At 27.4% G+C, this 23058-nt stretch overlaps 1 protein-coding gene across 13 annotated transcripts in view; it reads left to right on the forward strand.

Annotated features, from left to right (window-relative positions):
• Positions 1–6581, forward strand: part of RhoBTB (Rho-related BTB domain containing) — a 93834-nt gene extending 87253 nt beyond the window's left edge. For all 13 annotated transcript variants that reach the window (XM_071177237.2, XM_043045206.3, XM_071177236.2 and 10 more), the window contains 2 exons: positions 1420–1568; positions 3225–6581. In XM_071177237.2, the coding sequence (XP_071033338.1) occupies positions 1420–1568; positions 3225–3393 (318 nt within the window). In that variant the 3' untranslated portion in view covers positions 3394–6581. The remainder of the gene's footprint in view (positions 1–1419; positions 1569–3224) is intronic.
• The last annotated feature ends 16477 nt before the right edge of the window (positions 6582–23058 follow it).

Genomic DNA, 23058 nt, shown 5'->3' on the forward strand with positions numbered 1-23058 from the left:
ACATCAGGAGTTCAAATTTATAATTAAGTAAGAAAAATAAAATTATTTCCTAATAATATATACTAATCAAGATTGAGGTCTGGCACAGGATGAAATTAAGGGGGGATTTCAGGCACAGGCTGACTAAATGTAACAATTGGCGATGAAAGAGTTGCCTGCCAGTTGCCTTCAAATTGCCGCTTATTTCGTCCAAAATGCATTCCTTGTGTATTTTTTTTATTTCTTCAATTAATATGGAATTAGGAATATTTTATAATGTTCTAAAAGTAACTTTCATGCTTGTTTCTTTACAGTTTCCTTCCTTTTAAAAAAAAAACTTGTAATGCTTACCATATATTGAGAAAAGTTTAAAAAGAAATGCTTAACATTATTAAAATTTTTTTTTTATTCGTTTGAAAGTTTCGATTTTTTAAAAAGCTGCCTCTGTTAAAAATGCTACTACTGGCAAATAGCAAAATTTCCTAAGGTCTCAATGAGCGGAAGAAAGAATAAACATATCACATACTAGTTTAATATTTGTGTTGTGGAATTTGAATGCATTGGTTTTTGTCAGGGAAAAACTACTTTTACTTTTCATGTCTTCAATTTCACTGGTTTTAGATTATTTTAATTCCTCTGTCGCTATTCAAGAACTCAATAATGGTTGATCTTTGTTTGAAACTTTTTTGACATGCATCATAATTAATGATCTATAATATGCTTAACTTTTTAATTCAATTTTTTTACATGAAGTATAGAAATATTTAATATGAGCAGACAATACAGTACAGTTTTTTCTTTTGTATCCCTTTTTGCTTGTTTTTTCTTCTTTTCTCTTTTCATCTTTAGGCTCAGTACGGCAGCAATCAGCTCGATTATACCTTAACTTGCACAATATAGGGGAATAAACTCTGCAATCAATTCTTCTTCTTTTCGTTCAGTTCTCTCAATATTCAGATATTGCTTGATTACCTTATTTTATTTTTTTATTCCTTATTCTAATCTTTCTTGTTTCTATGCAATTTTTTTTGTTGCCTTTTTTTTGTATACATTTTTATTTTTGTGCTTTTGCTCCTTTTTTTATTTTCCTTTTGTTTCTTTTAAAATATTTTATGCTTCAAAATGATATTAACATAAAAAATAAATTATGGAGCATCAAAAAATTTGTTCTATTATAACAAATGCTATCCTTTAGTAAACCAAATATCATACTGCATATATAACTGAAAAAAATATTTTGTGAAAATAATTATATAAAATCTGTCATTTTTAAAAGTTTTTGCATAAAAAAATAATAGTTTCTTCATTCTATTTTTTCTTTTAATTTTTTTCTCTTTTTATTGATATGACGAACTATGGTTGTTATGGAATGCATTAATATCTCCCAGACATCTTTTATAGCATTTGTTAACAGTTAAATTTGTCTATTTATTATTTCAGATGCATAATGCAGACCAGTTAGCTGACTGGTGTCTGTATCACATAACTGTTAACTACAACGAGATTTGCCGAAAGACACCAAAGTTGCTAAGAAATCTTCACCCTGAGAATCAAGCCTATTTAAACAGGAATCGTTGGCCTCCCGTTTGGTCAGTATATTCTGTATTCATATCTATATTTATATGTAATTCATTTTAAATTTTTTATAATAAATTTCTTCCATTTGTATATTACATTTTAATATTTGTGCATTTCTCAATGACTCATAGGATTATTAATCAACCAAACAAAAACTAAAATTATTTTTTTGTTCTTTTTTGACAGTTTTTGTTAAATCTAGTTCTTTTTCATTTTTTTAACTAGATTGCTAGCAAAAATGAACAGCATGTAAACATGAAAGTTAAAGCGCATGAAAATTTAATTTATTAAAAAAAGGAACAAGAAATTTATTCTGAAAATGCTAGTGCAAAAATGGCAAAACAAAGAATCTTCATCCTCATAAAAAGGTTATTATTTGTATGGAACAAGTTAGCTAAGTAAGGAGGCTCTGTTTTTATTTTATGTTTGCATAATAAAAATTATTAAATCATTAAATGTTTTCCCAATAGTAAAATTATTCGTGCATATATTTTAAAAGCATAAATGAAATGATTTAATGTTAATTGTATTTAACTCTAATTTGAATAGAATAAATAAATATACATAGAGAATTTTTCAAATAACTTCCCAATTTTTGCTATGTCTGTTGAGCAATATGTGATGAAAAGAAAGTATGTCTTTTTAAATGAGCGAAATAGAATAGTTTGCTTGTAGTTTAGTCTGGGTTGGCTTTTTGAAGTCCTGATGCAACAATCATAATCATAATCCATGTTTTTATAGTAAAATTTAAAACATTAAATAAAATATATTCAAATATATAATTGCAAAAATTGAAGTGGAAATTAATAGTTTTGAGCAGAAGAAAAAAGATTCACATTATATTCATGTTCACTACAAATGTTTTTTTTTTAAATTTGAGAGCTCTTATCTTTTTCAGGAATTCATTTAACAGAACTTGAAATCAAAAATATAGTGCTATTTGCCGTCTTTGCCATCTAGCTTCATCACCTTTCAAAATTATTTTGTGCAAATATAAACGTTAATGGTAACTAAACTGAAGTGAACTAAACTTAATTTTTAAGTTTGAGACTTGAGTGGAAGATGGTAATTTTTTAATGCCTTTTTTCATTCTTATTATCATAAGCATTTTTTACATACTAAAGTGTTTTGAAATTAAAGAGTTCACTTTTTTGTCCCACTCTATTATATATAGTGTTCTATTTTATATAGTGTTATAACTATATATATAGTGATATTTAAAGCAAATTTATTTTATGAAAAAAGAAATTTCCAGCACAAAAAACTTTTATAAGAAAAGGGTGTTTTTTATTTAACATTATCACACCATATAATGGTAATGAGCAATTTAAATTATTAAATTAATACATAAATGTAATTTTTTAGTTTTTTGATGTGGTGGTTTTATGAAAATATAAAATTTCAGAAACTAACACATGTAAAGTACCTGCCTACTATGTTTTCAACATTGAGTTAATTACTTACATTTCAGTACATATTTCTTATTAACTATTTGTTCCTGTATTCTTCTTGTTTTGGTATTGTATTCTTCTGAAATCTCTTTGACTCACATTACAACACTTTATTTATTTTATAATATTCGAATCAGGTACGATCAAAAGTTTATTTTTGTATTATTTTTAGGTCTTATAATTGGCACGTTTTTTACTTGTACTTTCCTTTTTCAGGTATTTAAAAGAGATCGATCACTACGAACGTTGTGTGAGAGAACGTCAATGGGAAGAGAAGCCGCCAAAACTTTTTAAACGCCATAGAAATAACAGTACAAGTGGATGTCTCTGTTTCTCTGGAAGGAACAGGAACAGTGATTCTAAACGTGCCTACCGTACTGTTTGATTGATTTATGAGGGTCTTTTAACTCTATAAGCGCATGTTTAATTGAAAGTCTTTTACTAAGCACTTACACTGTTTGGTGTAGAAATGAAGAATTCAAATAACACATAAAACGTGCTGCGCATTTTAAATAAGCTAATACGAACTTATTGTGTGCCCCCTAACTTCTCTTTTCTGATGATTTCTGATTTACTTGATTCATGAGCTTTGTTTGAGAGAAACAGATCTCTTGTTGGAATGGAAAGTTTTGAGAAAATATGTCTTATTTTCGCATCATGCTTTAAGCTCTGTCAGTATACATGTAAAAATAATACCAATGTCTAAAATTGTTCATGATGCTAATCTTAAGCATTTTTACTGATAAATCTTATCGCTTGGCTTAAAACTAAGAGCATATGGAAGGGAAAAACATATGGTTTTTGTTATTTGTTCTGGATTTATTGTTTAATCTGTATTGGAAATGTTATTTTTTTAATGTTTAAAATTGTGTTAATTATGCATTGTGATTATAACTGGCTTTTAAAAACAAAATTGTCATTTAAATTGTTTTTCTTTCTGTATTTATGTTAAAATTTGTCAGCATCATGGATGATCTGCATTTTCCATGGAAGTTTTAAAGTATAAATTTCTTTACGAAGTCATTATGTTTCCAATTAGAAGGTTATCTTAATAAAGCTACAAAGTGTGTCATAAAAACTACCCTTAATATAAATTTTTTGAATTTTTTCCCAAAATTGACCTAAAAACACGTACACCATTAAGAATTGTAAGTTAATATTTAAAAGCAAGAAAAAATTACTATTGAAGTCTAACAAATTACTACTTAGAGAATTAATACTGAAAGCATCAAAACCTTTTTGATTTTTGTATAGAGTTAAAAGATTACTAAAATTATCTCCAGGTTTCATCAGACAATCAAACTGGTTTTGATATTATCGATGATTCTACAGATAGTATTTTAGTTCTTTCCTTGCTTATTTGAACATAAATTTGTGACCTCTACTGTGTTCACTTTTTTAAACTTTATGTTTGACAAGGTTTCTAAAACCCTATATTAAGAATAATCATAACAGATAACCCTGTTAAGAAAATGTGATTGAGTAATAAATTATTTTAAACTTTCATGGATCACATATCAATCATATAAGCTGAGCGAATTTTAAACTTATTTAAATTTTTGTGTAAATTTCATGGATTAGTTTCTCTATTGTGTTTAAATCTTATAGAGATGAAAGATTTACCTCTAATTTGGCTTCACTTTTACAAGTGTTTTGTTTAATGTTGACTATAGTAGAAATATATATTATATGAATCTGCTTAATGTTTTTGAATTGTACTTTCATGCACTGCAAACATTGCTTTAATCACATATATATGATCTATTTTTTAAATCTTCACTTTCGAAATCGCATCTAGCTTTATTTTATAGCACACTATTTTATTAACCTGAGACTGACTTGAAAACCTTTTTTTTCTTTCTTTTTTTTCCGTATCAAACTACAATATCGGATCAATGATAGGTGTGACATATTTTCAAACATTTTTGACAACTTTGTAAGAAGCAAAGGTTTCTGTCAAAACTCACAACAAACAAAAAGGCCTATACTTAATAAGTAACATGACCTATGACTTTCTATAAATGTGATTTTTGTCTTCGCTTTATTATTTATTAATTACTTTTTAAATAGAAAATGTAACTATTTTAACTTTGAATGCATAACCACTTTTGACAAAAAAATGTTATTTTTTCTGTAAAAATAATTACAATAAGAAGTATCTTTTCCTAAAAATTTTTTTTAGTTTTTAGTTTTACGTTTTTCTTAATGTTTTATTCGTAAAATTAAAATTTGTTACTTATTTGAACAAAGCACTATCCTTACATCCAGTTGTTGGCTAAGGGGGTCATAGAAGTAAATTATCTAATTTTGAAACAAACAGCATGATAGTGACCATGTGGTCAATATTGCTTTTTTGAAGCCTTTACTTTACAGACAAGCTAGTACCGAATTGATCTGACGCTGGATGGGCTTCAAGTCACCACCAAGGGTCGAATCCCAATCCTTTACCATCATGAAAGCTCAATTCCTTAAGTACAGTATTTTCTGGGTACATCTATTTATTGAGTTGATTAAGTTGGTGCATAACATACATCCTTTTAATCTTAAGTTTTAAATTAAAGAGAAATCATAAAATGCTCTGAAACTTATGTTTTTTTAACAATTCAAAACTGTTTACAATTTACATTCTTTTTTCACTAATATATTACTGTGATTGTAATAAATGTGAGGAAAAGATTTGTTCATTAGTTTATGCAAGTATCGTGAAAATGTCAACGTTAGAAATGCTGCTGCTTTTAATGTTGTCTAAGTGTGATGTATGGTTGGACCATATTAAGAACTGGTTTTGTTTTATTGGTGAAGAGGTCGAAATTGAAGTCCATGATCGTTATGCTAACAATGAAGTTTCTTAGCAAATGTGTGTAAATTTTATATTTGTATTATTCCTAATATGTATAATTCGCAATATTGCACTATATTAGTTAAAAAAAACTTCTGTTTTAGTTTTTGCTAATTTAGAAAGTCAAAAAAACCACGAAATTTAATTCTTACGTTATGTAAAAGAGATAGGGAGGCATTACAAATTTATTTTTCTTATGTATTTATTTTGTGTATAGCTATTTATTAGCTGTATGCTTTTAATGTCCAATTAAACTGCTGGTCAGTATTGCTGGACATACAAGGAAAAATACAAGGAAAATAATAAAGATTGCAATGCATTTTTTATTTAAACACTTAAGTTTGTACTTCATATGAACTTTTTATGTGTTCAAATCTGAACTGTGATCTTTTCATCTGCTTGTTCTTTATTTTTCATTTTACTTCATTAATTTTATTGTTACTATTACTTTTTTTTACAGAAACATATTATTTTTCTAATATGTTTGATCAGATTTCTATTTTAGTTCAAACAATTCTTTTAATAAATATTATGCTTTTTTTATAAATAGTCGCATAGCTCTTAACAGTTTTTTTCTTTAAAAAAAGTTCAATTCTTTCATTTAAGTTAATGAATTTTTTGAGGAACTTACAGAACTTGCAAGTTAATTTAACACTGTAATAAGTTCACAAGTATCTATAAATTATTTAAGAATAAATTAAATTTTTTGCATAATAAAAAAAATTTAAAACTTTTTTCTCAGTTAAATTCTTGAATTATCAGAAAATTGAGATTTTCTTTATGAAATATCTATAAATAGAAAACTGTATGTTTTTATTATTTCGCTTTTGTTTTGTAGTTTAATAAAAAGTATTTACATTTTGGTTTAAACTATCTAGCATTCATTATATTTTTATTATTTTGTAAATGACATCTTGTTTTTGTCAAATGTTTATTTATGAAACTTGCAATTATTATTATGATTTTTAAATTACTGAACTGAGAATTTAATAAAAATATTTCCAATTTTATTGGAATATAGTAAAAAAAAGTCTGTGTATGAAAAATTATTTTTATTTTATTACTTACAAACACTTTCATTTCTTCATAATGTTTTTTCATGTACTTGAGATAAGTTCAATTCACATCATAATCTTCAATCATTATTAAACTGCGTAAAAATAAAATTTAATTTACATTTAAGGTGCTTTTTAATTTTGACTAAATTTAGAAAAAAAAAAATTTATTTTCTTCTTTTTTCATTTCTTAAATTATGTCCAGTTGAGAAGAGGTATAGCTTATTTCATTAATTTAATTTTGAATTATTATTCTTTTATTTTAAACTTTTAAAAAAATTAATTTATTAAGCTTTCTATTTCTTTGTCTGAAAAAAAATTATTTTAGTTGAGCATAATTTATTTACTACTTTTAAGGTAAAACTCATAAGTTACAGAATGATTCACTCAAATGCCTAACTATATTTATACTTTTTTTTTATAAAAACCATTTTAAAAAAAGTTTTGAACCGTACTTCATTAATTTAAATTCCTGTAAAATTTCAATTCAACTGTACTGTCCATATGTTTTGCATTTCGATATTTTATGCTGTACTTTTACATGAAACTTCAGTATATTGTAGTTAGTTTGTTTAGTTTTTCTTCAATTGAAGGAAAAACTAGATCTGTAGCTATAAATTTTTATATTTGCAACTTCCTTTTAAAGTATAAACTTGACTTTTTTCTCGAAGAATGATCTATAATACTTTCTAGAACTTCTGATTCATCCTGAAAAAGTAATTTATGAATATTTTTGTGTTAATTAATGGAATATTACGTTGTGATATTAACATTTACTTATCTGCACATTTATGATAAACCAACATAGATACGCGTGTAAAGCAAGATGCAAATTGCTACCTGTGTCAAAGCAACTCGTAGTCTGTTAAAAAGTGATAGAAATGTTGTACGCATTAGAAAAGAGCGCAATTGCTTTAAAAAAAGCGCAAAAAAAAACACACACCACTGCCTCTTTACTCTTTGCATGTATTCATTGTTCACATGCTGTATTCTGCTCAACATAAACATCATTTGTAATAATATTCATTGGATGATAACATTTAAAGTACTTATTCACTATAGCATTTTGAAGTAATAGCTTTTAATGTGTCATTATCATGAACACAGTTACAAATTTATCGTTAATCTCTTGAAATTTAAATCTGTTTTCTCTTAAATGTTAAAGTCGTGAAAACTCTACATTCTTATTTTATATAAGATTCTTGTTGAAAGTAGTTTTCATATTTTGCACAACTAGTGGCAAACTAAAGATTTGAAATAATTTTTTGTTCAAAAGGCAGTCAATTTATTTGTTTTTCTCAATTAATTTAAAAATAATACTTTAATTTAAAAACTAATGCTTTTCTTAAATAAGGAACAAAAGTGATAAAAAAATAACACAATATTATGATCAAACAATTCTGAGTAGTACATTTTCTAGTTTTTAAATTCCTTTTTTGTTTACTAGTAAAATATGAAGATTAAAATACATTTATGTATAAATAAATTCTTGGTGTTATAAATAAGCTATTTTTTTTTTAAAGAATTACATTTGAAAGGAAGAAAAACCGCAATTTTGTTATCAAACAATTTTATGACTGGTACAGTTTCGGAATCGTCTTCTAGTTTTTAATTTTACTTTTTGTTTTCAAGTAGGATATAACATTTCAAGACACAATTCTATGTATAGAAAAGTTCTTGAAAGTTAGAAAAAGAAGATAATTTTGTTTTCAAACAATTCTATGCCTGGTGTGATTTTAGAATCGTTTTCTAGTTTTTAATTTCATTTCTTCTTGTTTTCTTCGAGTAGAATATAACATTTTGAGTCATAATTATATATATATATATATATATAATAATAATTTTTCCTGTTACAAATAAGCTATTTTTCTTGGTACAGTTTCAGGATCGTTTTCTAGTTTTTTTTTTTTTTTTTTAATTATCACTTTTGACTAAAATATGATGCATTAAGACTCATTTTTGGTTACAAATTTTTAGTATTCTAAAAGAGTTTTTTTTTTAAAGAATTGATTTTCAAAGTGAGAAAAAGAACACAAATTTGTGTGCAAACAATTCTATGTGTTGCACTTTTTTGGAATCGTTTTTTAATTTAATTTCTTCATTTCATATTTAATTTTTTAATTTCATATTTCGTAATTGAGTAAAATATGTGCCAGAAATTATTTTGAGTTATAAATTATTTTTGTTGAAATATGCAAAAAGAATAATGTTTTAAAATGAGTTAAAAAAAAAAGCAACACTTATATTATGAAATGTTTTGTATAGTTATAATTTATGTGGAATTTGAAAGCTAACTTTCACTTACTACTTATAGAAAATTGGAATCTAGTGTTTGTCTTTACCGCAATGCAGGAAAACATTAGTTTTAATACTGCTAAATTTATTCGCATCTTTTTACGGAATGATAATCAGTGAATACAATTCGTTTAAATCACTAAGAATTAACATTTAATTGTTTTAGTTTGTAATCTAATTAATTAATGTGAAAAATTGCGATTTTAAATTCAATTTTTATTTTATGCTATTCACATATAATTTAATTCCTTTTATTTTATTATGTGAATAAAACCTGTTTTGGAGAGTATTAAAATTTTTCCTGAACTATGAATTTTAATTCAATTTTTGTCTAAAATTAAAAATGTTGTAGAATTTTTTTTTTGTGGTGTTAATGTTACTTGGTTGCTTTTAAAAATTAATTTGAATGTATTATAAATGTTAATGCTATTCTAATAATGTATATATAAAAAAAATTCATTTTTGTATGTATCTAATATTATTTTTTAATTAAGTGTTAAATTGTATAACACTGTTGTTCAAAAAATTGTTGAGTCGAGTTAATAGAAAATTTTAAACCAGTTATTCCAGTTAATTTTTTGCTGTAAATTCCAATTACTTTTTAGTAGATTAGTTGCACTTTGTGAACATGAATATTTTAAACCTTACCAGAGTTTTTAAATTATGTTTTTTGGAAGTAGATTTAGTGCCCTCAGGTGCCTCTATGTGTTGACAGTGATAATTCACTCCGCTCTATGTGATAATAACTACATTGGAATAGTATATAATCCATAGAAGATTTATAAATTACCGTTTATAGATTAAGTGTGATATATATATATGTATAAAAAACATGCATTTCAATAGATGTGCTTTATTTTTGTTTTTTAGCGCACTGTATTTTAAATCTGAACAATCTAAACAATTTAATATCTCTTAAAATTTATTGTCGAAATTCTGCTTTTCTTTTCATTTCTAGAAAGGTTTTGCTGTTAATGAATACTGAACTAAGTTAATTTTTCACTAAAAAAATTGCTTTATTTACTATTGTGTTTTAACTAATTAGAGAAGAATCAAATTTTTAATGATCTGAGTATTAGTCCCAGCTTATTAAATGGCAGAAAAAGTGCGTTGTCAGAAACTTTTTTGTACAATCTTCGTTTAGAAGGTTAATGAATTAATACATTTATTTATGCCATTTTTTTATATCTTTCTAAATATTTGCTTGTAATAAAAATTGAAAGGAAATCAATATGATAAATTATTTATAGTGTTTATAATTTACAGATTCTTGTTTACAGATTCAGAATTATAAACAAAATTAAAGAATCATCTTTAAATTTAATGTTGATAGTTTTGTTTTAGTCTCAATACCAAAACATATTTCTTCTGGATGAAGGGTTTATATTATATTATTCGTTGATTATTATAAATATTGAGTTATAGAATTTCTTAAAATACTAGTGTATTAATAAACAATGTGACATATATGCAAAATATTAAGTTTACAAAACCAACTATTTTTGCAATTACATATTTCAAAATTTATTCTAACTTTCAAGTATTTTTATTAAATATAAATTATTCCTAATTCTTTTATTATTCAATTTTTATTATATCTTTTTGTAGTTTTTTGTTGACTCATGAAATACTCTTTCTTTTTTGGGATATTCATGAATATATTTAAACTGATACTTTAACCCTTTTGTCCCACTTGTGGACATTTAGTTTAAATCAAAATGTCATATTAAGAAGATAAATTTTTTTCCTTCTCAGATACATTGCTTAATTAATGTTTTTAATATGAAAGAATTAAATGAGTAACTGAGCAAAATATGCATTATCGCCCAATATTTGAGATTTCTCATTACCTTTTCTTGAAAATGAAAAACTTATGAGCTATTATCTAGCTGTGCTAACTTTACGTGTAAATTTTAAAGTGCCATGCAACTTTTTCTCAAATTTTGAATCATATTTATTAAATATATTTTGTAAAAAAATTTTTGAAATACTTCACACCATTTAGCATAGTGTTGCCTGCTTTTATGAACACTTTAGTAATTACTACTCTAAAACGATATTTTAATACTTATATAAAATTTAATTAATTAATGTCAGCGAAATAATTGTAATAAATTAATAATATTTTAACACTTAATTAATTTAAAATAAATAAATTAATTTTTAAACGATTAATTATGCAATTTTAGCGGTTAACTTAAATTACCTGGTTTAAATTAATTATTTAAATAAAATAAATTTATAAAATTGTATTAATTAATATATTTTACATTTATTAGTTCAATTTATTTATGAATAAGAAAATATACCCGTATGCCCTAAATTGGGGCAGGTCGGGGTAAATATTTCATGAATAAGAAAATAGTCTATTGTTTTTCAAGCTTCAATATACATTACATAAACATATAATTTTCTGAATAAATAGTAAATGACTTTATTTAAGTAAATAATCAAAATTATCGAATTGATGAACTTTTATTAATAAATTAATGAACACTAAATGATGAACAATGTTATGAATTAGTTCACATAATGCAGTTTAGTTCTTTTATTAAATCATTTCTTGCTTACTATCAAATAAAGATTAAATCTTGAAATTAGTTTGTTTCATTTCAAACTATATACATTAATGTATGTATGTTTTATTTTTTAAACATTGATTTAAAAAGTTATAATAGTGAAAGGAGAGGAATAGAAGAATTTAGCAGACTTTATCTCTGAAATTAAGGGTCTATTCTGGATGCTGGAACTTTAAAAGTTGAAAAAAAATTGTTAATAATAATCTGAGATGTTAATCCATTTTTAAAATTTTCCCATTAGAATTATTGATATTTTAATATTACCTGTATAAGAGGATGACTTTTGGACCGAAGACAAAAAAACGTCTTTTATCTTATTAAAACACACTCACAAAAAAAGAATTTGTTCTCTGGTCTAAAAATCGTTATTAATTTTTATTTTAATATAAGTGGTTGTTATAGATAACGTTAGCGAATTTTAAATCGTTTGCGTTTTGTTGAACCATTGTCATGATTTTGTCAACCAATTCTTTAAGATGTTTCAGAACAATATTCACTTAAAACTCCAATGATTAAATATTAAAAGCACAAACACATTTTCTAAATTTAGATAAGGCCTAGATTTTGAAATAATTATTTCATTGATACAATACGATTTATTGTAGCTAAACTTCTAGAAAAATCATTTTGTAATGCTGTTAGTATTTTATTTTAATTTGTTTGTATAGCATAAACCTTTTTGTTTTGTTAAAGTTTTAGTAGTTGCAATGAATTATTTTAATATTTCCATTTCTTTTGTTGTTTAAGGTTACACAATGTCTTCGCAAGCATTAAGTTCTCAGAAAACAATTTCTTAAAAATATATTCGTCTTTACCAATGACATTTTCAACAATACAATGATTTTTAATGGTTTAACAAAATTTATATTTTATGTTAATTTTCGCAAAATTATGATTTTTTTCGAACTTATAATTTTTAAAGAACTTATTTTGTGAAAAAAATTCATTAAATAAAAGTTAATTGATACAAAAACTTATACTTGTCTATTTATTTTCTTATTACAGACGAAGAATAATTGGGTAAGATATTTTGTTGACGTTTGAAACAAGAAGGCTAATTTCTATTTTTTTTTCTTTACATATGTATTTTACGAAACTTTTATAAAATTTTATATGATGTATTAATTAAAAGCCACTAAATTTTCTTAAATTTTAAAATGAAACGAAAATTGAAAAAATAATGAAAAATTTCATTTAATTAAGTAAAAATAGTTTCTAAAATCTTTATCTATTAAAACTCCTTGGTCCCTTTTATAATATGAAAAGAATGCCGTTTTTCACTTATTTATCTCAAATATTTATGTAATATCTATTTTTTTTTTTAAAAATTCCAACGACATTTTTACTATTTATTATATAATTGCTATTTCTTTTATATAACATAATAAATCTCAATCGAAATTTTTTTAATGATGAAATTTCATCATCTCAAATTATGATTTTTTAACAACTGTTTAAAATATCGTTGTAGTGTAGCATTATTTAATATTTTAATGTAATATAAGATTTTTTCTTCTGAAATAGAATTACGTTAACGTCTAACTGTACTAAACTTTATCCTTTTGAATATATGTCTTATCGATGTGTATTTCTACCATGATTGTAATAACATTTTTTTATTAAGTATGTCTATGTATTTATAAATAATGCTTTGTGTGATGAAACTATTAATTTCGTTTTAAGTTAACGTGTTTCAAAATGTAGAAATATTTCGATTGGTTCGATTAACAACCTATTTAAAGGTACCTAATGATTTTTGTATTTAAACACATTCATCGCTCAAGATGATATGTCTCGTCTTCTAAGGATTTTGGCTGTAAACAAAATATATTGTTTTTAACCCAACGTTTGAAGTTAAACAGTTTAACAAATATAATTTAATTTGGCGCCAAGAGTTGAAATCGATGCGTCATGGAAGCGTTGAATTTAATACTGTTTTAAATTTCAATATATTTATCACTGAGAATGACCGATATTGGTGAATGTCAACAATCACATATGGGCTTTGGAAAATATCCGAAATATATGCTAGATCTGATTTGATATTACTTTATTTATTGCTTTTTAAGTATTCATTAGATATTTTAATATCTGATCAAGATATGTTAAGAAAAACATATGCTTTGGGAATTCCAGATAGAAGTGGGAGTGGTGGGTTTTAATGACACTTGCCACGCGGGCAAGCTTGCCTGGTGAAACCGAGCAAATTTAAGGCAGAGTGCGCGTTTCTTGTTTTTCAGTGGCGCCATCTATAGCCAAGAATTTGACTTCTGCCACACTTTACATCACACCCGTTTATAGGGCGAACCCATTCATACATCCATTCATTCACAGATCGTAATTTTGACTTGAATCAGAGAACGATCGATCTGCAATCCAGTACCCCCAGAGGTTCTAATTTGTTATGGGAACATGGAGGACTTTTGCGACTCGACAGATTTAGCGTGCATCAGTCACTTTACTACACGGGGAGTCTTCGACTGGCGGGATTCGAACCCACGAACTCTCGGACATGGGGCTAGCGCCCTACCGACCAGGTTATCCCGACCTAGAAGTGTTAGTAATAACCTGTATTCTCAACCCTTATGTTTTTTTTATGATAAAATCTTTGTCCTGTACACACTTGCCCGCTTTTCCCTACTCTGATTCTTTTATTAGTGTCATCTTTCGGTACACCGGTATCATGTAAGTTAAATTCCATTGCCCGGTATTCCCTACATTGATGTAATTGTGAAGTACCATTGTGTGGTATACACTTGCCCGGTATTTCCCACACAGACGTTTTTTCTTTTATATTTCCTAATCGGATATTGAAGCATCGCATAAATATTTAAATATCAACGAATAAATTAATATCAAATCGGACGTAACAAATATTACGGGCTTTCACCATAGCGACTATGTGACTGTTGACATTCTCCGGTGAAAGTCGACATTCTTCAGATTTCGATCATTCACGATACATAAACGGTTTGTGTATGAGATTTATCTCTGTTTCTAATTATATGCTTGTATTTTGCGAAATTTTATGTTTCTTATGTTTCTAAGTTCTTATGTTTTATGTTTCTAAGAAGAATTGCGGACCCTAAGCTTATGTGCCAAAGATATTTGTGACAAAACATCTACCTCTGGAATTCGAATGATGCTCTCACTATTAAAATACTTTAAATTTTTTATGACTCTTTTTGGAGGAGGATGTAAAAGATCAAAACAGTTTTACAATACTATTGTCCTAAATCACGTGTAAAACTACGTTTTCGATTCCTGTGTTCGTTATTCAGAATTAGTTCTATCTATTTTTTAAAAAACAAGTTTTTATATCAAAAAAATTAAAGAATAAAAATCGATCATCATCAAACGATCTATAATTAAGAAACTAGTTTTATTTATCAATCAATATGTGAAAAAAGCTTCTTTGTCTTTTTAAAATTAAAAACGGTTACATATGCTTGAATACTTAAATTCAACTAATTAAGTAAATTAAAAATTAAATTGAAGTTTTAATTCATTCTTGAAAAACTTCAATATTCACGCTGTATTTTAAAAAATTTTAATTTTTATCTTATTTACAACTTTTGATTCGTTTAAATTCATATAACGTCATAAATAAACAGCGGAAAAAGTAAACAACAATGATGTATCCTGAACCCAACAATAAAAATATTTTTTTTCACTAAACATTAGTTAGAATTTTTCGTGATTTTTTTTTATTATAGAAGAAATTGTACTATATGGTATGGAAATAAAAATATTTTTAATTGTTTTTGATAAGCGATAACTTATCTTTTATCAAACAGGGATAAATCTCACGAATAAATTACGTAATAATTTGATTCCCAATTCGTGTGTGGTAAATAAACTTTTAAATCATTTAAGAATTGTTTTCAATCAAGTATAAATCCAAGATATGGGCATTTAAATAATTCGTTCGCATTTTTAGCACTTATATTGAGCGCGTGTCTTTACACAAACTATCTTCCATTGAGTTGATACTCATTCTTTGGTAGAGAACAAAATAAAGTAGAATACGCACATGACAAATTCTATTTGTAATAATTAAAAAAAATCTCTAGTTCGAAACTAAGCCAAATCACAGTTTTACTGTTCAATAGTTTTGCTGAAACTGTAGATTGATACACTTTTATTGTGTTAATTGTTTATTTATAATTTGTTCAATAAATATTTCTTAAAGAAATGATGTCTTCTATTCATTAATTAAACTGCATATTCAAAGCTGAAATGTCTCCCATTCATTAAACTAAATATTTCATAAAGATATGATTTCCCCCATTCATTAGCCTACATATTTCATAAATATATGATTTCCCTCATTCATTAGCCTACATATTTCATAAATATATATTTTCCATTCCTTAAATAGATTTCATAAAGGTGCCTCCCATTCAGTAAACTACATATTTCATTAAGAAATGTTTCTCTTTCATCAGGCAACATATCCATAAAGAAATAATGTCTCTCATTCAGTAAACTACATATTTCATAAAGAAATGATGTGTACTATTCATTCATTAAATTACATATATAAAGAAGTGTTTCCCATTTATTAAACTACATATTTCATTAAGAAATGATGTCTCTCTATCATTAAAGTACCGATTTCATAAAGAATTGATGCCGTTCCTTCATTTATTTAAATACATATTTATAAAGAAATGCTTCATTATTTAATTTCTAATCACCTTCATTTATTAAACTACCTATCTATTGAAGAAGTAATGCCGCGTTCTATTAAACTACAAATTTTAATTGGAAAAGATGCCATACACTATTAACGAAATATCTCGCCTTTTAAGAGCTATTTACCCAATGGTATTTTTTGTGACAAGATCTATCATTATTTTATTTTCTGACTCTGAATTGCTGAAGGAGGTTGAGGTCGCCTTTCATTGTGATGACTCCGGTTCGAATCCCGATAATATCTGATTAATTAGTTGTTTAAGGCGATTACTCCATTGACTACAGTTGTCAATTTTAAAATACCTATTTTTTCGCTATCAATAATTTTCTTAAATTTACGAGTCTAAGGAAGGTAAGAGTTTTTTCTGTCAATTAAATTAAAGTTAAAAAAAATACTCGTATGAATCTTACATGGTTTATATTCATACATAACTTTTCGTTTCTATTGGATTATATATATGCTGGAGCACTTGGTATATTTTACACATAGTGCATAACAAAGAACTCTTGGAAGATGAAGATAGATTACATAGAGATGAAAGCCTCCCACGACTAGCTTAATGGTAAAGAGATGTTCATCTGTCTACCACTAGGGATTTTTTTTAGCAAAAACTGCAGTATACGGGTTGACCCTCCATCGCTAAGATTACAAATGTGCGTCTTTGCATCGTTGAGCTAGCCGTCTTTCCTCTGAGCTTTTTAAAGACTTTATGGGAAAACAAATCTATATAGTTGGATGGCTCGATGAAATCTCAAATTTTATAGTGGTATTGTTATGCCGTCTATTTGCCTAAATTACTTAGCATATTTTTTTTTAAAAAAAAAATTTAGCCTTTTTAAGAAAAGACATTAAAAGGCAGCAGTTTTTTTTTATACAAGGTTGACACTGGTTTTATAAATTTATAATAATGGTATTAAATTGACATTGTACACATTCAGATTTTTTAAAAGTAATATTCTGAGTAGTTTACTGATCAGTATTCTTAGTACGAAGAGACGTTTGAAAAGTTCCTTTTGTAATATACCCAGCCATCCCAACCCCAAAATCCAAGACTTTGCCCTGTAGTGATAATGTTTAGTGTTAAAAAAGTAAGTTAGAAATTCCTCGCCTAGTTGTTAAATTTGGGTTGAACGTTGAAAAGCCGCATTTTTATCTTGACATTTTAATACAACATGCATTTTGAGTGGGGTCTATTCTCTTAAACATGCAATATGAGCTGTGGCCATTTTCTTGAACATGCATTTTGAGCTGCTTCTATTCTCTTGAGTATGAATTTTGTACTATGTATATTCCCTTAAACATGTATTTTGAGCAGTGTTCATTCTCTTGAACATGCATTTTGAGCTACGTCCATTCTCTTAAACAATTCTTTCGAGCTGTATTCTGAATATAAAGATCACTGAAGATTTGCTTTTATTTTTTTAAATTTAATATGCGATAAATTAACTTACGCAAAAAGAAGAGAACGCCCCTCTTATGGCAATCACACCTGCTTAATGATAGTTTTAAATTTTCTTCTAATTTTTTCTCTGACTTAAGACTGTTATTTCACTGTTCAAATTAATTAATTTGTTTGATTTCTTAATTATTTATTCAAAATGTTTTGAAAGTCGAATGTGAATGTTGCTTCCAATTTAATGAAACTGTTTAATTAAATACAAAGCAATACGTATACTATTAAGATGCTACATCTGAATTAATTTCCTAGGCAAAATAATGAGCTTTGTCGATTTGAACATCTGAATTAATTTAGACAAAATAATGAGCTTTGTCGTTGTCGATACAATTTACAAACAAGTTTAAAGACTTTAACCGAAAATCGCGTATCAGAGTTAAATATTTACAGTGATTGATAAGTCGACAATATATTAAAATTTCATTGAGAATTATGACGTCAAACATTTTCATTTCTTTTCCAGAGAAATTAAAAAAAAAGTTCCCTTGATTTAATCTTTGTAAATTAACGTAGCTTTAAAAAATGCGATTGTGCGAATTTCTTGTTTTTCGCAACAATGTTCAGTGCGCTAGAAGAGCTATTGTTATGAAAAATGTTTGATCCAAATTAGTGGATTTTAACATATTAGGACTCAATCATAATGCTCGACTGCTTAAGCTTTAATATGCTAATTAATTGTTGCAGGCAATATTTTATGTTACGATACCAAGCATCAAAGCGTACTTTGTAGAAAATTTTTTTTCGAGAGTGATAGATTGTTGATAATCAAGAAAATATGATTCCAATAATTTAATTAGAAAAGCGGTGGAAATATTGATTTTTAAATATCAATATCGCTTTAAATACTATATCACATATCTCCGGAAATAAAGAAGTGGATCAAAACATTTTTGCACGTGATTATAAAACATCGTGGGTGAGCTTTTAAATCTGGACACAGTTGGAAATGCGCGCTTACGAAAATTGATATAGCTCAAAATGCATGTTTACGAAAATAGAAGCAGCTTGAAATGCGTATTTAACGAAAATGGACACACTCAAAATGCGTATTTAACGAAAATGGACATAGCTCATAATGCATATTAAAAGAAAATGGACATAGCTCGAAATGTATGTTTATAAGAATGGGCATAGCTCAAAATGTATGTTTAAGAGAATGGTCACAGCTCGAAATGCGTATTTAACAAAAATACACGTAGCTCAATACGCGTATTTACAAAAATGAATGTACCTCAAATTGCGTATTTAAGAAAATGGATACATAGATCAAAATGCTCGTTTGCGAAAATAAACGCAGCTTGAATTGCGTATTTAACGAAAATAGGCCTAGCTCGCAATGCGTATTTAACGAAAATGGACAAGACGTGAAATGCGTATTTATGAAAATGGACTTAGCTTAAAATGCGTGTTTAAAAAAATGAATACGGCATTTGATTCTTTTTTTCAAACCAAAGTTGGACGTCGATTACAGTAATCGATTACAACTGTAAATGATTATAGTGAAATACTACTATACAATTGATTGCTTGTGATTGCGCAGGTAATTATGATTAGAAGTAATCATAATCTCTGATTACATATGGCCATGATTCCTTGTAATCGTAACGAGAAAAGATTATAGGTAATCATGATTACAAAAAATCAAAATATTCAGAAGTTCGAATTAAACAAGATTGAATTAAACCTTTATTTGATTTTTATGCAGCTTTTAACTTGCTTGTAAAATAAATTAAAAAGGATATTTCTTAAATTAAAAACTAGCTCCAAATTTTCCTTCCTGAGACTTCCCTTTTATATGGGGTAAAGAAACTGATTTTTTCTTTATAAAAAACACAGTTTTTTTAAATTTATTTATTACTTTTTTTAAAACTTAAATTTTTTTTACATAAATTATTTAAATACTGAAGCCAGAAAGTTAAATTGTTTTTTTTTCTTGCAATTTGTTTTACTAGCAAAATAAGGAGAAATACTTAAGTTTTCCTGGAACCAACAGTATGAGAAAATTATTTGGAACAATCATCGAGTACTGCCAAATATAATCTACGGGAGCCAAAAAAAAAGGTTTTTTTCTTCTCCGAATGATCATCCAGAACGCATTTTCTCTAGGGAAACTATTATTCGTAGAAGGATTTAATGGCTGCATTATTCTATTGGCGCAGATACACTTCTGCTCAATTTGGGCTTTTAGTACAGAAATCCCCTATTTGGAAGTGGGTGCTCAAATGAATCTACACACATTGTCCTTGGCGTATGACTTGGCGATAAAGTAAGAAACAATCAACCGTCCATTAAAAGTGAGATCTATGGCTGAAAAGAAAGGGAAGCTTGCAATTTGATTTATACCGGAATGTTCCAGATCGTTTATCTCGGGGTAAATTGGGTAAATGAATGCATTGAAGGATAATGAATCTGAACTACACTTAGACACCTATAATTGATATAAAATTGTCTGAAGAAATAGAAAAATTTCTCTGAATTTTTCTGGCTGATATCTACACAGAATTGTAACGAAAAATTTTTTGTTGCATCGATTTGCCACGAGATAATTAGATGCAAAGAATAATTTTTATTATTAAATTATGGCGTATGACGTGGCCATAAAATGCGAAACAATCATTGTCAAACCATTCATTAAAAGTAGGATAAAAGTAACTAAAAAGTAGCAAGATGAAAGTAGCTACATTGCAGAAACTGTGGTATAATTATCCGAATTCGGTGTTGAAAAACTCTAGAAATTGTGTATACATCCTTAGCTTAAGGTGTATCATGTTGTACCATCACTTGTGGTTCACATGTTCTATGTACACGTGTACGTTCATGTACATTTTAAAATGTATAGTTGAATCTATGTTGGCAGAGTACGCACAGTAGTTAATGAGTGTGTTAACTCATATGAGGAAATTAGTAAATTTTAAATGTTTTTTCATTACACACAGTACCATCTGGATACAGCAAACAACTGAAAATAATTACTTATACAGTTTTAAAAAAAATACGGTACATCATCTCTGGACACAACAACATAGGGAAGTGACGCCTGCTTTCAACTATGCAATATTTTATATACTGATTCCGTAATGATATGCACGAATGACGTCACTTACGTTATCTGAAAAGAAAATATCTGTTGACAATACAAGACCGAAACTAACTTAATTCTCTTAATTTAATGTGCTCACAGGAATAACAAACCACTCCAACAATCTGAACTTCAATAAATGAGAAAGTTTACACGGATATCAGACGCATTTACTCTACGAATTATTTTCTCTAATTTTAGCACGTTTGGAAACCGTCAGACGACATCGGCAGTTGACTTTTAATTAGAAAACGAGAAAGAAAAAGTTTGTTTTCGAATTGCCCATTACTGAACATTTCACAGAAACAAAAGTAAACTTTAAAAAAAAAAATTATGTATGTTTTTAGTTGTATAATAAAGGTAATTATGTTCCCTTAAAATGATTCGCATAAGTCTATCTCGATTGAATTAAATAATGTTATAATATTTAATTTCAATCTGCTACTGTTTTGTTAAGCCATGTTCGAAATCGTATTAATATTCTCTCTGTGCGGTATGCATGTATGATTAGCCAACAATTAATTTTATCTAAGAAATTATTTTTTTTTATCTATTTGCATCCAAAATTAATAATTCTATTCTTGTTTTGTATTGTGTCTTAAAAGTAATTTTATTGACTCTTATGGCTTTATGTAATGAAAAATTTTAGTATTTCTGAATTTTAAAAAAAAATGGTGGCCGCTGCTTTACACAGATAGGGCAAAAGAACAGCCTTGGCTTTTTTTCTTGGTTTGGTGTAGTGAAACACCAATATCGGCTAGTTGTGTATGACATTTCACTACACCACTCCGGTGTAACGTAGCTGCCACCATTTCTGGTGTTGAAATTCACTAAAACTTTTTTGCAGTGTAAGTAAAATTGTTTCTCATCTTCATTGTTGAAAATAAATCTCTATATCTTGGCATTATATTATTATAAAATGCGTCAATTTATCCCACCACTCTTTGTCACTTGACTTTTCCTAATGGGTAGAATGTCGAAATTTAATCTTTTCGAAGAAGAGTATATTTTGTCATCTCCCAAGAGGAGATTAACTCGTTTCTATTTTTTTTCTTCTCCATACAACTTAAAGGTTGAAAGAACATGTTCAGTTTAGTTTTAAAAACCACTTACAACAGTTAAGAGAAATATGAGTTTTTCGTGATGATCATGAATAGAAGTGAGCGTAAAAGACAAAAAAATAATTAATGAGATATATATGGTACATACATATGCATACATGCATATGCCTCATCACTCCGAATTAGAAAATAGGGCTTCTATCATAGCTTTCCATCTCACTCTATTTGTGGTCAGATATTCTGCCTCTCTCCATGTCTTTCATATTGTTTTCAATTCGCTTATAATTGTCCTGCACCAAGTATTTTTAGGTCTTCCTCCATATATGGTACGTAACTTCATTTTCCCACATAATTACCAAATACGTTGTACCACTTGTCGAAAAGCCGTTCAGGAAGAAAGCGAAGCTCTGCATATAGAAGAAGCGCCGACAGGATTGAGTCACTTCAATATTGATTCCAAGAAATCTTGTTGCTGCATTTACTCGAGATTAGAACCATTAATGTTGCGTGGTACTGCCACGCACTTTTAAAATTGAAAAATGTCATTCGGATAAAGTTGCATAATCTTCTCATTTACTGGCGGTGTGTAACAGCGAGGACACATTAGGTGACAGCAGCGCGAAACCACTACAACTCTTGTTTGGAAACATCGTGATCGTCCGCCACACAGTCCTGATCTCGCACCCTGTGAATTCCATCTATTTTTGTCTTTGAACAAAAATCTCGATGGAAGGCTCTTTGGGAGGAATGCTGAAGTGACATAAGCCGTTTAAAGCCTTTTCTGTGTGCAGAACCCTGTTTTTTTGCTAGAGGGTTTTTTATGCTCATAAAGAGGTATGATAAATATCTTGATATGATCCGTGGTAGTTCAGAGAATAAAAGCCTTCACCTCCCAGGTTCAAATCCCAGTGGTTGATACGAATTCTGCTCCCGACTCGCATCAACCACAATGTTGACGTAAAATATCCTCAGTGTCAGACGGATCAT

Source organism: Parasteatoda tepidariorum, chromosome 2, assembly GCF_982258835.1.
Source record: "Parasteatoda tepidariorum strain Cologne lab strain chromosome 2, Ptep-v5.0, whole genome shotgun sequence".
Classification (NCBI taxonomy): Eukaryota; Metazoa; Arthropoda; class Arachnida; order Araneae; family Theridiidae; genus Parasteatoda; species Parasteatoda tepidariorum.